At 38.2% G+C, this 12,879-nt stretch overlaps 1 protein-coding gene across 1 annotated transcript in view; it reads left to right on the top strand.

The window, feature by feature from the left end:
* Window positions 1–11,619, top strand: part of upf1 (UPF1 RNA helicase and ATPase) — a 32,848-nt gene extending 21,229 nt beyond the window's left edge. Inside the window, exons 17-24 of the mRNA XM_081373404.1 lie at window positions 278–434; window positions 2,036–2,178; window positions 2,272–2,446; window positions 3,127–3,208; window positions 3,563–3,724; window positions 4,450–4,673; window positions 6,487–6,609; window positions 9,178–11,619. Coding sequence (XP_081229530.1) covers window positions 278–434; window positions 2,036–2,178; window positions 2,272–2,446; window positions 3,127–3,208; window positions 3,563–3,724; window positions 4,450–4,673; window positions 6,487–6,606 — 1,063 coding nt within the window. The 3' untranslated portion in view covers window positions 6,607–6,609; window positions 9,178–11,619. The remainder of the gene's footprint in view (window positions 1–277; window positions 435–2,035; window positions 2,179–2,271; window positions 2,447–3,126; window positions 3,209–3,562; window positions 3,725–4,449; window positions 4,674–6,486; window positions 6,610–9,177) is intronic.
* Window positions 11,620–12,879: the final 1,260 nt, after the last annotated feature.

Raw genomic sequence — 12,879 nt, 5'->3', positions numbered from 1 at the left:
CACAGTAAAATTTTCAACCTCAGTAAAGAACCGAATCATGTTATAATCTAATTCTGTCTGAAATCAAAAACACTTTTTTTAATAGTTGACTGCTTCCTGTAAAAATGTGCAAATCAAATGCAAAGCAGAACAAAGCAGAATTTTATGTTGATGAAGTCTGGTTATTTGTGACTACTGGAATAGCAGAAAACTTTGAAAATTCATAAACGCTCTTTACCAGCATTGGATAAAGCTCATTCACAGGGTCGGTCTGATAAAATCATGTCTCTGTTTTCAGGACTGAAGCTGCTAACGTGGAGAAGATCACCACCCGTCTGCTGAAGGCCGGAGCCAAACCTGACCAGATCGGCATTATCACGCCGTACGAGGGCCAGCGCTCTTACCTGGTGCAGTACATGCAGTTCAGTGGCTCGCTGCACACCAAACTCTACCAGGTACAGAGTCAAAACCGCTTTTAAACATGCTTGCAGATGCATTTCAGCCCAAGCTATTGAACCCAAATCTGTTCTGGGGCTGGATTCACTAAATAGTTTTAAAAATAAAAATCTATTTCCTTCTTGTTTTCTGACTTAAGGCGAGACACGGCAGGCAAAAACATCGTTGTTGTTTTTTTCACTGGTCAATTTTGAGATTTGGGGATATTTGTCTTCAATAACATGTCTTCTTTCAGACTTGTGGTGAAATAAAGTCCGAAATACACATTTAGGTCTTTATTTTACTACACTTTGTCTGTTTGCGTCTGTAGATTTCTCATAAATTCAACAAAAGTTGGCTTTCTAAATCATCACATAGTTATGAAAGCTCAGTTAGAAAGCTCTCTCTCCTGTACAGTGCTGTCGGATCCAAATATGGTCATTTCCTTTTTATCAGCAACCAATATAAATCTTTAAAGTCCATTTTCTCAAAATGACTTTTCTCTCATACTCCAAGTCTGAAATCTCCACTTCAGTGTAAATCTCCACTATACACCAAACTTTCCAGTCTTGTACCTAGTTATATTATGAAGACATTTACAGAGGGATTTGTAAATATATTATTCCTAGCCTGATTTATATAACATTTTATTCCAAAAAACATGGCAAAAATCTATTTTTTAAGGCTATTGACAGTATATTCTGATTTACAGGATATCAAAAGTAGATATCCATAAATCCCTCTGTAATATTTTCCCCATCTAATATGTGAACACAATGAAAAAATAATTTTGAACCTGGCTTTATCCAGTACTCAGATTTCGGGTTTTTTAAATATATGCAAATTAGTGCATATTTAATTAGATAATGCTAATTTGCATATTTAAACATTAAATAACAGAAAACTTGTAATACATTTTTTTCTCATCTTAATGTAGGTAAATCAACTGGGAAAGTTTCATGGTGATATCTGCTAGTTAAACAATTTACCCTATTCACCTGTAGTGTCTCGCCTTCATAACTTTATAAATAATTTCTATTCCCAAAAAACTTCTTAAGAATGTTCTTTAAAAATTTTTTAATTTAAATTCTTAAAAAATAATCAGCAACACTTTACTTAAAGCCTTTATATATATTGCATTATAAAAAATGCATTATGCCTTGTATTGCACCTTACAATGCATTGCATGGTCTTAATAATAATTGCAACTACAGTTATAATACACCTTTAGAAAGTATAATGCATGTTAAAAACAACCAATTTCAGATGTAACAAGGAATCTGTGAATATTATAATGCATTTTAATTTAAAAATAAAATGCATCATAACGTACATAATGCATTCCTTTATAATGCATTATACATAAAGGCTCAGTAGAGTAAAGTGTTACCAAATATTTGAGAATTTTTCAAGAATTACTGGATATATCTTTACTTCTTAAGAAAAATTCTGTGAATATGGACTCCGATTCTTACATTTAGACTTTGGCAAAAATTAGGGTGAGAAGAAAAGACCATTTCCTTGCATTTGCTTAAATATGATGAGATAGAGACACAGGGCTGTGGATTAATGTCTGTTTGGCATACGGTGATGTAATGTATTGACCTCTGTGTGTCTACAGGAGGTGGAGATCGCCAGTGTAGATGCGTTCCAGGGCAGAGAGAAGGACTTCATCATCCTGTCTTGTGTCAGAGCTAATGAGCACCAGGGCATCGGCTTCCTGAACGACCCACGTCGTCTCAATGTGGCGCTGACCAGAGCCAGGTAACACCAGCAGATGGAAAATGTGTCTATAAATAATGTAGGAGAATTGCTTTGATTATATGCACAATTTTATGTGTGTGTGTGTGTACACAGATATGGCGTGATCATTGTGGGAAATCCTAAGGCTCTGTCGAAGCAGCCTTTGTGGAACCACCTGCTGAACTACTACAAGGAGCAGAAGGTTCTGGTGGAGGGTCCGCTCAACAACCTGAGAGAGAGTCTCATGCAGTTCAGCAAACCACGCAAGCTGGTCAACACCATCAACCCTGTGAGTATAGACGACATATCAAGATTTCCTCTGGCTCAGAATTAGTCTTTTACGTACATGACATGCTGGTTAGTTACAGTTTCATTTTAATAAAAAGCAATTGCATAATGCAGCGTGAAAAAAGCATTTTAAGTGCTTAAAGTCTCCCTGTAGTCAATCATTTTATCCCTTAAACTCATCTTTTATCACCAAAATTACACATTTTCTTGGGAAAAAAATCTTCATGGCTTATAATATCTTGAATGTAACTCGACACCCTCGCCTCATTTATTATTCGTGGTTCTATGAATATGCAAATGAGTCCCGCTCAGCTCAGAGGTTGACGATCACACGTTGATCTGATTGGTTACAAGGTAGTTTGTGACGTCAGAAACACCAGCGATTTCAAAGCGTGTTTTTGAGACTGTCTTTGGTTCACTGCAGTTTTAAGAGGAAATACTCAGCAATGCTGTCGACTTATGAATTTACACATGGTTTGTCTTAAAGCGCATTAAAAACACCACATAGACACCTAAACAACATTAAAAGATGGATTTTCACCACAGGGGGACTTTAAATGCATCTGTAACATCTCATTTTCACATTATCACTCCCAAAGTGACCAAAAAATTTCAAAGGAAGAACCAAAACACACATAAGTAGCAAAATCCTCCTCCTAATAGTGGAATTGTGGGTTTCAGGGAGCACGTTTCATGAGTACTGCCATGTATGATGCGAGAGAGGCCATGATTCCTGGATCTGTGTATGACCGCAGCAACACTGGTGAGAGTATGATCATAAGCTTAATATTGTCATAATCATTTGTTAACAAACTCATTTCTTCAATGACCTCATTGTTTCTGCCTTAAATTATTACATTGTTTAAATTATAAATTTTTTGCTAACTGTGTGATTTTGTATATGTACATTTCTGAATAAATAACTTAGACAGTTACCTCATAACAGATCACTTTAAATTGTAATGTGGAAGCTAAAGTCCCAAAAAGTCAGCGTGTTCCTTTAAGCATCCGCCAGATGATTCCTGTGTTATTCTGTTGTTGTTTTTAATGATGAACCTGCTTTTGAAATGTTTATTTTGTGAAATGTAATTTGTCGCTCATTGTCTGTCTTTTACAGGTCGTCCATCTAATATGTACTTCCAGACCCATGATCAGGTTGGCATGATCGGGACCGGACCGAACCCTATGGGCTCCATGAACATTCCCATCCCATTCAATCTTGTCATGCCGCCCATGCCTCCGCCCGGGTACCTGGGCCAGGTGAATGGACCCGCTGCAGGTGAGAGAAAACACCCCAGAAACACTCAATTACAACTGTTTTTGAGCAGGAAACACTGACTAACATTATAAGTGGACTTTTTTTGTTCAAAACAATTCCACAATAGTGTAGAAATTGGCCTTTGGAAAAGAGATGGAGAATAACGTTGTGAATAGAGCAATAAGAGGTGAAGCAGAATCAAATCACGATCAGGGTTATTATAGTTAACTAAAACTAAAAGCATTTAAAAAAAAATATGTTACTTTAAATTAAATAAATGCTAACTGGAATAAAATATAATAAACTTATTTTATTTCAGCTAGTTGCCAAGAAAACATTTCTCATTTTCATTTATCATGATGTACTGAAAGCTAAAATAAAAATCATTGATAGACATGTAAACCTAATTTAAAAAAAGCTAAATTACTAAAACTTCAACTAAAAAGAAAATGGAAAATCTAAAAATAAAAGCTAATTTAAAATATTTTAAAAACAAACGCTTTTAAATTTAAAGGAAAAAATCCTTTTTCATTTAGTTTAACTCGATGTGCTAAAATAACTAAATAACTAAAACTTTTAGACGTATTTTTTAAACGCACCAAAATTTCTTTTTAATTACTGAAAATTAAAATGGAAAACATTAAAATAAAAGCTGATTCAAAATATTCACGAAAGCTGTATTAGTATCTTAATGACAGTAAAATAACTCTGATCCCGACATTAATCCTTTCTCTCGCTGCTCACAGGTCGCGGTGCTCCTAAAGGTAAGACCGGGGGTCGTGGAGGTCGCCAGAGGAACCGTGGCACGGGGAACCATGGCAGTGGGCAGGCCAACATGCCGAGCAGCCAGGCCAGTCAGGATCTGGTGTCCCAGCCCTTCTCCCAGGGTCCTCTGACCCAGGGCTACATCACCATGAGCCAGCCTTCACAGATGAGCCAGCCTGGCCTGTCCCAGCCTGAGCTCTCACAGGTACACACACTTTAAGGCCCTTGCACACTGAGGCCGAAATATTCGCATGTTAAAAGATAAATACGACCTCACATTATGTCAATCACGGCCTGCGAAACTTTCACCCGTCATTAAAAAAAATCGGATCGGGTTAGAATTTCTGCGTGTTTTTTTTTTTTTTCGCATCCGTAGCAAGCATTTACATTTACATGTATGCATTTCGCAGATGCTTTTATCCAAAGGGACTTACATTGCATTTCAAGGTACACATTTACATTCTTATCAGTTTTTGCTTTCCCTGAGAATTGAACCCATGACCTTGGCGTTGCAAGCGCCAACGCTCTACTGTTTGAACTACAGGAAAGTAGCTCATTTTGAGAGGTGTTTTGATAATTCAGAGCCGATGAATATGTAAAAATGCATACAAAAATTTCAGACTCAGTGTGAAACATCAGCATTTGAGTTTAAAGTGCCCATGTTATGCTCGTTTACGAGTTCATACTTTTGTTTTTGGGGTCTGCTAGCAGTGGGGAAAGTTACTTTTAAAAGCAATGCATTGCAATAGGGGCTTTCGCACCAGAGGAACCATCGTCGTAGTTCCTAGAACTAATGGTGGAAGTACCCGGTTTTTGGCGAACCCCTTTTGGGGGAACTAGAATAGCTCCTACTTCAGAGTAGGGTCTAAACCAGCACAATGCGAACTACCTGTACTGTAAGTGTGCTCTGATTGGCCGAACACATGCGAAACACCAGCACCCGCCATTTTAAAAAAGAGCCAAGTACTAGGGATGCACTGACATTTTTTCAGACTCCCGAAACGAACTCCAAACAAATTATTGGGACCATGTCTGACAGGATTTTACCATTATTCTTTAGTATATTTCAGAGCTAAATTATCTTAAATGTTGTCACAGGCTCCTTTAGCCGTGAATATATTCACACAGACCCATTGTCTTTTCAAGATCCCTGTCAATTTGTTTAACCTCTTAAACAGGATGTAGTGCAAAATGTGATTATTTTTTAAAAAGACATGAGCTATTATTGCCCAAATCATAAATAGCCGCGTTTCCATTACCCTTCAAATTGTGAATTTAAACTACACCCAATAGAAACGCGTCAATTTCGCTTAAAACTCCCATATATCGCAAAAAAACGTTTTTTACGCTCGAATGAGGTGGTTTTACAGGCAACTGGAAAAAGGAATATATTGGGTTTTTTTACATTTACAGGTCACCTGGCGTACGTAAAAGTAATTCTTTAAAGAAATGCGTGGTATGTTTGTGCAGAAGACAAGACAGAGTTTTTTATTAAACTCATAAAAGAAAAAAAGTATCATGGGAATACTGGATTCTCAACAACAAAGAAATGCCACAATTCATCAAGACCTTGAAGCAGAAATGAGGGAGAAACGCTCAGAAACACCTCATATGTGCCGCTCACAAGTATAAGGCGCTTTCCTTGCCATTAGTGCTTGAATAACACGCCTATTAAAAATAATGGCTAGCGCGGTGGCTGGGATATATGTTATATATACATCTGTTTCCATGATTTTTGGAATGACTTAAAATGACGTTTTAGTTGCATAACATTGATTAAAGGAAACATTGTCGTTTCTGCAATAGATTTTTATTGAAAATATAGAAAAATATTTGTGCAAATCTGTAATGCAAACACGCCTAATGAAGCAAACAGCAGTTCTCAGTCAAGATCAGTGTTTTATTTATGAAACGTAATAGCTTGAATATGGTTTGCTTATTGAAGTTCCACTATTGTATATAAGATGTAAGCCACTTGAGTCTATGTTACAGTTGTGTGGGTCTTTTGTGTGAAACAGGACAGCTACCTGGGTGATGAGTTCAAATCCCAGATGGATGTGGCGCTCTCCCAGGATTCAACCTACCAGGGCGAACGGGCTTATCAGCACGGAGGAGTGACTGGACTCTCACAGTACTAGAGTGTAAGACAACAACACACACACACACACACACACACACACATCTTAGAAGACCACACATACACTACCATTTAAAAGTTTGGGGTCAGTAATATATATATATATATATATATATATATATATATATATATATATATATATATATATATATATATATATAGTAAGAAATGTGTACTTTTATTCAGCAAGGATCCATTAAATAGATCAAAAGAAGTGATATTAAAGGTATTTATAATGTTACAAAAGTTTCTATTTCAAATAAACGCTGTTCTTTTGAACTTTGAAATTTTCAGTTTTTTGAGCATCAAATCATCCTATTAGGATGATTTTTGAAGGATCATGTGACACTGATGCTGAAAATTCAGCTTTGATCACAGGAATAAATTACATTTTAACATGTATTACAATAGAAAACAGCTATTTTAAATATTGGTTATTTTTGATCAAATAAATGCATGATTGGTGAGCATAAGAGACTTCTTTCACAAACAATACAATCTTAGCAACGCCAAACTTTTGAATGATAGTGTACATTAATTTACTCGCCTGGTTGGTGTGATTGATGCCTGGCTAACCTAGACACCAAAAAAAAAAAAACATATTTCATATTATGTGCTGTTTTTTGTCTACACACATGAATCAGATACTTAAGCCCTATTCGGACTGGACTAGTTTAGCATGGAGAGGTGGGGTAAAGTAATAATCACCAGAGCTTCTCTGTGATTTTAGTCCCGTCCGAATGTGCATCTCAGTAATCATTACGCACAATGTCAGTAAAGATTACGGCGACTTTTACGTTCAGTAAAAAGGTCCGGAAAAATGACCTCAGGTGATACTAATCCCGTGCGAATAGACCCGCTGTAAATATGTACGTAAATATTTCCTCATTTCCTGTTTAAAAGTAGTTTTCCACGGTTTTCCAACTATGGAGATGCTTGAAAAGGCATTCAGTTGCGTTCTAGTGCTGGGACGAGTCTGCGGCAAAACTCAAGTGTTTAACACACACCATTCAGATCAGAGAGAAGATCGAAAGCACTTGTAATGGTGAGTTCACACCAAACACGAATAGAGCGTCTGGCGCGAGTGATTTCAATGTTAAGTCAATGCAAAGACGCGTTTACGTGCGTCTGGAGGTCCTGCGGCACGAATGAGGCGTTTAACGTGGCGAGGTGGACACGAATTCGCCTTATTCGCGCGAATGAAGCGAATTGATCATCTGGCGACGTAACGGCGCGTGAATGATTTTATTTGGTGCTTTTTGTACATTTTCGCGTTTGATGCGAATTTGTGTCTGACGCCTGAGTTGAAAAATCTGAACTTTGGCGTCAGTTCGCGTCGCGTTAACCAATCAGGAGCCTGCTTGCTGCTGTCACGTGGTGAAGTAAAAACAAATTAAATCTTTTATCACATACAAACTTGATTTCAATATATGAGACATTCCTTTTGTATTGAATGCTATTTATTCCATATCTAAATCCAGATTATATGAAACATTATTATTCTATTGTAAGGACAACCAACATACTTTAGTGTATAAGAACATAGTTCGTGTCTGGACAGTGTTGTGTGGGAAAGAAAAAAAAAATCACAGGACCGGTTAATTACTTTCGGAGGCTGGCTCCATTTATCATCAATATAAAAATAAATTACAGATTATGTGGGTGAGGGCGAGAGTGATCCTCGCTTCAATGCGGGACAACAGGTCATCAAACTGAGCGTGGGACAGGCGGAAGCACCGCTGAGAGCGGCCGTCATCCAGGCGCAGCTCCTGGAGCAAATGGTGAAACTTGCCCCCTACCCCTACGACCCCTACGCCGCTTTTCTGCTTTCCAAAGCAAATACAAACTCTCTCGAGGAATGCTCGATCAACATCAGCCATTTACAACACAAACAGACAACCGCCTAGCATTTGCCCCGCCCACAAGAAGCGGATTTCGCCTCAGACGCGCGTCAATTTCGCTTCAAAGTTTTGCTTTTTACGCGCGTCCAGAGCGAAATTGACTGGATTCAAATTTTCTAGCGTCCAACTAGACGCGGTAGACGCGAATTTGATGCGCTATTCGCGTTTGGTGTGAACGCACAGTTAGAGGCACGAAACATCTCATCTAAGTGCCTATTACCAACACAATCCAATCTGAAGTTCATTAATACATCTTTCGACCGGACATAACTGTTTTATATATATATAAATATAGGTTATATGTGTTTGCGCACGTGATATCAGGAAGCAACGTAATACAGGAGTGACGGCGGTGCGCAAATCGAGTTACTCTCCCACTTCTGCTAGTTTTACTGAGATCTCTTATCCCGTGCGAATTGGCCATTAATATTACAGACGTCCTGTGGTAAAATTACATCACTCCATCTACCCTTGTGAAGTTAATTCCCGTCCGAATAGGGCTTTTGTTACTACTGCAGCACACCACAGTATTATTATTATTGTCTCACTGTTAAAATGATGGGCTAATATATTTTAAAAGTGTTTTTATTTCATAAAAGCATTCCAGTTTGCTCTTTGTCTGGCTATTAATGCATGTAATAAAACATGTGTCTCTCTGCCTGTGTCCGCAGGTTGTTGGAACAGGAGCTAGGCCTGTGCTGAGCTTAGTTCATCAGCATTTTAAATATGGGTAAATATAAAAAAAGAACAAACATGGATGCCCGTTTACCACTGTTACAACTGAAGCACCATGGTGTGAGAGCAACAGGAGAGAATCAAACCAATCACAGGAGGGGAGTAAAGCTGGACAGGACGAAAGAGAACGTGTGAGTGGCGGATTACATCCACCATTCGTTGAGGACGGGGAAGGAGAGGGGAGACGCAGTGTTAGGAGGAGACGAAACACGAGATCTTCGATCTGCAACTCCGCAACGTGGAGGAGGCTCCTGGAGCGCAGGGACCCTTCCCGGCCTCCTCTCTCTCTCGCCTGGCTGCCGACGTCAGCCTCAGGCCTTGCCCTGCCAACAGAGGGAGGAGTAAAAGATGAAGTTCTCTTAAAACTTACCTGCAAAAACCACGCTTGCTCTGTCGTCTCCACGAGCTGAGAGAGGGGGTGACGTATTTAAAGTAATTATAAACGCTTTTCAAGCAGCTGATTTTGGGGGAAAATAGTGTTCCCCTCAAAGTTGAGATCTGACATTCAGGTTCTGCCACCGAACATCTCTGAGAGAACGGACGAGTGTTTTTTGCGTTTAATTTCGCGTTTTCCCCGAGCACGCTGGTCTACAACGAAAAGGTGCTAGGGCGCTCTGAAGGACGATTCAACTTTGAGGAACGTTTTCCGCCTGAAGAAGGAGGGTAAGAGGTGCCGTGTATCCGAAGGCCCGTCACATCTTAGCCGCTCTCTGCTAGGTGATTTGCGAAAGCAAAAAAGGGGTAGAAATGGCTTTCTCTTTTCTTTTTAAAACGTTCGGTCTCTGCAGAGCTGACGCGGACGGGGCCGACGGATCTATCCTTTCTTATTTTCCTCTTTTAAAAAATGTTTTTTTTTTTTTTTTTTTTTTGTTTAACTAGAATAAACACAGTGAAGTAGAACCACTCAATTAGCCTGCTTGATTTAGATGTGGCTTATTAAATCTCTTACCTTGCTACAAAAAAAAATACAAAAATTAAAAAATCAATCAAAACCAACAGGATTCTTCCCTTGGTCAGTCAAAAAATAGTCACAATCAGGTTTCCAAGGGTTAGAAACTTCAGATCATCAGTTGCTGAAATGTGATTTATTATGAGATGAGACACGTGTCAATCACAGTAAACCCCTCCCACTTCTATTCTGTCCAATCAGGACGCCATCATAATATTGTTGCGCCCCAGTCGCTTTAGTTAAAGGTGAAAATGAGCGGTTGCACCTCAGAGAAAGAAAGCAGGAGATCGGAGACCCATGCGAAGGACAGACAGGTGAGATTCTCGCTGTTTTTGTGTCTGACCGTAAGAGGCGCCGTCGTGCTCTCTTGCTTTATGATGATGATGATGATGTCAATGAGAGCGGCGGTAATCGCCAACCAGAGGGGTGTGTGTGTGTGTGTATGTTTCCAGACTGCCCTTCCTCATTATTATTATCATTATTATTATTATTATTAGTGATAGATTGTAGGTTTGCTTTGTTTTCCCCCCGTTCTAGTTGCTTATTTGCTTTTTTTTTTTAGTTTTTTTTTTCCTCCCCCTTCTTAGTAGCTCATTTTTATTTGTACGATCTGACGTGAATTTCTCGTAACCTCTCTGTGTGGAAATTGCTCCACTTTATTTGGTTTCCACGGACCCATTCAGAGTTTTATGGCAGCTTTTTTAACATCTGTTTCCGACCGATGCCAGTCGCCTCAACTTTGTACTTTTACTTTGGAGTGTTTATACCTTTTGCTGTCACTCCATATTTGCAACACTTTTGACTGTTTAATATTACTTAGAAGTATCACCCACTCGCATTTTATAAGCATCAAGCCACAAATCTATTTTAAGCTCACATGCTTTACTTTTTCTTTGCCCACAAAGACAATCATGATTCATTCATAACCAACGTTGCAAAAATGTTGTAACACAGACGTTCTGTATGTGTTCTGCTCAGCGACTGATATTCCGTCTTTTCCATGTTAACCTCTTCTTTTAGAGTGAACCCGTTCTCTAAAATTCCTTAAAACAGTTTTGTGTTCACTTTTCATACTTCAACTGTAAATATATCAATGCTCAGATTTGATATAACATCAGCCAAATGGTTGCCAATGACAATGAGATATTCAGGCCAAGGTGATCCATAGTGATATATATATATATTCTGGTTATGAACAGAGTATGATGAAGAGATCATGCCTGAAGTGCTTGAGAGGATCCGCTGCGAAAGTTGCATTCAGATATCAGATTTGATGGAAATGTACAATAAATTAACTTGCATTGAAGAGGGACATTGGAAAAATATCAGGATATTAAGTATAATTCAGGATTTTGTTTTGTGGAAAAAGTTTTCACCCCCCACAGTATGTACTTGTAACTTTACAAATAAATGTTGCTTTCTTTCACCCAATGCTTGTGTCTTTGCTTCATTGTCTTAATTGTGTATGATCTACAATTAAACTGTACGAAATCGTTATTAATCGCTTTTTTTATTGCCAATGTGTGAACAACTTGTAGCGAAACTTAAAAACGAGACCTTCCCCAACTTTCTATGTTGACTATGAAAGTCTGACTGATTTTTATGCGAAGGACTCGGGGCGTTTTTGCCGCGAAAATGAAAAGGATATGACGTTTACGCGCTCCTGAGAGCTTTTCTTTCCTTCAAACTTAATCAAACTATCATAACAGTGTGATTTTAATTAGCTCATCTGTTGACATGATGCGGGTGAATCGCATAGATCATGTAACGTAAACATCCACATCGATACGATCAGATGCTTTCTTAATGGCGGCTTATTGAGAGGATTTACATATTCATGTAAATGTCACTCGCGGATGTTGTATTATCGCTGCAAAGGCATTTCCAGCTTTTATTTACTTCTAAGCGAAGAACAAAAAAGATCAGGGGCTTGAATCACGTTCAGTCTCTTGTACTTTACTACAATTGTGAGCACGAGCAATAAGTGCTGCTGCAGTTCTCATAACGGCCACCAGTGTCGCTAAGAAGCGTTTCTTCATTCTACAAATAACCTTTAAATATTTGACTTTACTTTTACCACTGGTGTTTTCTATATAATTATAGTAAGGAAGTACACTTATTGTGAGCCTTGTGTCTGTGCTCAATGGAAGCTTGTTTCCGCCACAGAATAAAACATTTTAAAATATAACCTAATTGCGACTTTTTATCTCACAATTGCGAGTTGGCAGTTTTGACTTTATATAACACGCAATCTCGCAATTCTGACATCTTTTCTCGGAATTGTGAGATATAAAATGTCAATTGCAAGTTATAAAGTCCAGTTCTAAGGGAAAAAAACACTTTCCTCAGAATTGCGAGTTTATATCACGCAATTCTAAGATAAAAAGTCAGAATTGTGAGATAAGTCGCATTTACCTTTATTATTTTCTGTTCTGTGGCGGCAACAAGCTTCCATATTGCTCTGTTTAACCGAAAATGAGAAAAGGTTTTACTCGATGCAAATGTCATACAAAATTTATATTTTAATGATGTGCATTTAGCCTTGATGAAGGAATGTTAAATACTATAATTAAATTACTGAAAGAACATACAATATTTTCTTTAAAGCTAATTTAAAGTGATTGGATTTTGAAAATAAAAGTGTTATTCACTGGCATGCTCTTAAGCCATGCTGCCTGGTGACGAAAGG

The sequence above is a fragment of the Scardinius erythrophthalmus genome, assembly GCF_964197995.2.
Source record: "Scardinius erythrophthalmus genome assembly, chromosome: 9".
In the NCBI taxonomy this organism is placed as follows: domain Eukaryota; kingdom Metazoa; phylum Chordata; class Actinopteri; order Cypriniformes; family Leuciscidae; genus Scardinius; species Scardinius erythrophthalmus.
The sequence above is the reverse complement of the archived record's forward strand: the minus strand, read 5'-3'. Positions and strand labels throughout refer to the sequence as shown.